Consider the following 2,325-nt stretch of genomic DNA (forward strand, 5'->3'; position numbering starts at 1 on the left):
CGGCAGGGCGCACAGAGCTGGTGGGGGTGGGTGGGGAGGGGGGGAAGAGCGCGGGAGACCCGGAGCCCTGGCGCCCTAGTCCTCCGCGTTGGTTCGGTAGGCCTCGATGAGGCCCTCCAGCGAGTGCACGAAGCCGGACACACTGCAGATGCCCCCGATGACGAAGATGGCGACGTCGAAGAAGACTTGGTGCCACAGCAGCTTGCGCCAGAGCAGACGCAGGTGGAAGAGGCTAGGCAGCAGGAAGCAGAGGCCGGCGCCCGTGAGGCTGCCGGTGAGGCCCATGAGCAGCGCGAAGTGCGGCACGTAGATGGCCATGAGCAGTGTGAAGACGACGAGCGCGCAGCGCAGCGTCAGCCCCCACGATTTGAGGCGCCCGTCGCCGCCGTAGCAGGCGGGGAAGAAGGCGCGGCTGCCTTCCTGGAAGAGCGACTTCTCCAGCACCTCCACAGCAGCGAAGAAGGGCAGCGGGTAGGACAACAGCGCTTTGGCCACCAGGAAGATGTTTACCACAGCACGGATGGAACCAGGCAGGTTATCCGTGATGACCTCCTTGGTCTCGTCGGCCCAGGTGAGGTAGGCGACCAGCGCGAAGAGGCCTTTGAGCACGCAGGCGGCGATGTGCGTCCAGTTCATCATGCAGTGGAACTCGCTGGGCTGCTGCATGTTGCCCTCCAGCGAAGGCAGGAAGATCTGGGACGTGTAGCTGAACACGATGATGCCAATGGAGATGGGGAACTTCTTGACATCGATATAGAACTTGACCTTCTCCCAGGCCCAGTCGCGTGCCCGCGAGAGGCAGTAGGCGATGACCAGGATGTTGATGACGAAGTGAGCCAAAGTGCACAGCAGGCTGAACTTGGACACCGCCTTGAGGTTCTTAAGGAAGGCGCAGGGCAGCAGCACGGCGGTGGCGATAATGGACCAGGATTTCTGCGACACGGGCAGCCCCGGGAAGCTGTTGTACATGAGGTTGCCGCTGACCACCACGTACAGGATGCAAGTCATCACCAGCTCGATGATCTGCGCTACGTTCACCACGCGGCCTCCCAGCGTGGGGAAGCGCGGGGCGCAGCACGCGTTGGCTATGGCTACATACGAGTCCCGCACCCGCACCACCTCGCCGTCCTCGTTCTCCTCGTACAGGCAGGCGATGAGGATCTTGCCGGTGTAGCAGCACACCACGGCGGCGAAGATGATGAGAAACAACCCCAGGTAGCCGCCGTGCAGGATGGCGTAGGGCAGGCCCAGCACGAACATGCCCTGCGGAGCGGAAAGGTAACAAGACCCGGGCGCTCAGCGGCCGCTGCCTCGCCAGAGGGGACCTAGGGGCGTGGCTTAAGGCTGTAGCCGCAAGGGGGCGCTAAGTGGAGTGAGAACGGGGCTTAAGCCACCGCGAGTGGAGGTTAAGAGTAGGCTGGAATGGGGGTGCACCGAGGCCTAATGGGGGAAGCCTGGGCGTCTAGTCAGAGATGGAGAGGGAGGTGTTCAAGGCCGCAACTGAGAGGGAAAGGTGCGCCTACGGCTGGGAGGTGCAGAGGAGGCTGAGTGTGGGGTCAAGCCACAAGGAGGGAATGGTGTATGGAGAAGGGGCTGGAGGGGTCGTGGATAGAAAAGGGCACTGACAAAGGTAGAGAGCTGAGCCTGAGCCATTAGGAAAAGGGGGCACGGGATTTAAGGTGGGGCTGGAATGGGGTACAGGGAAGCTAATGAGGGCCTATGGCCGACTGAAGAAGGAACGCGAAAGCGGCAGTGGGAGGGCAAAGAGCTAAGGTAGGACGGAAGAGGGGCTGAGGGTGTGCGAACGCGAAGCAGAGGGAAGCAAGAACGGCGGGAATGTGAGGATGCTCGCAAAGGCTTTGGGAAGTTGAGGCCAAAGGCGCGCGGAGTGGGAGTCCTAGGGCAAGGCCTCAGTAGGGTGGGAGAAACTGGGGCCTAAGGAAGGGGCTGAGACTGGTAGATGCAAGCAGGATAAGGGGCCTCGGGGAGAGCGCGAGCGGGTGAGAATCTAAATCAAGGAGGAGTCAAGCTGCGGACTCAGGCGGGCGGACCGTGGAAGGAGGGTTCAGAATCTACAAAGGGAAGAAAAGCTAACGAAATCCGCGGTTTCCGCAGCTTCCAGGCCTCCAGGCTCCCTCTCTGGCCTCCCTCCGGGCGTACGGAACGGGGCCTTCAAAGACACCCCTGGCGAAGGTGCAGGTGGCAAGGAGGCGGTCTCAGTCCCTTGCCCGTGTTTCTGCACGGCTGCCTCGCAAGGCCCGGGAGCGGGAGGCGCCTTGGGTCGGACCACTTAGTGCGCAGGGTCCTGCGAAGCCTGAGTCCCCG

The 2,325-nt window shown here is 62.5% G+C and overlaps 1 protein-coding gene across 1 annotated transcript; it reads right to left on the reverse strand.

The window, feature by feature from the left end:
• Positions 1–8: 8 nt before the first annotated feature.
• On the reverse strand, positions 9–1,295 carry SLC32A1 (solute carrier family 32 member 1; the record flags this gene model as incomplete). Its single annotated transcript, XM_034653115.1, has 1 exon — positions 9–1,295. A coding segment is annotated over one exon (1,220 nt), but the record flags the coding sequence as incomplete, so codon positions are not given.
• Positions 1,296–2,325: the final 1,030 nt, after the last annotated feature.

This window comes from Ailuropoda melanoleuca, unplaced genomic scaffold (genome assembly GCF_002007445.2).
Source record: "Ailuropoda melanoleuca isolate Jingjing unplaced genomic scaffold, ASM200744v2 unplaced-scaffold72540, whole genome shotgun sequence".
In the NCBI taxonomy this organism is placed as follows: Eukaryota; Metazoa; Chordata; class Mammalia; order Carnivora; family Ursidae; genus Ailuropoda; species Ailuropoda melanoleuca.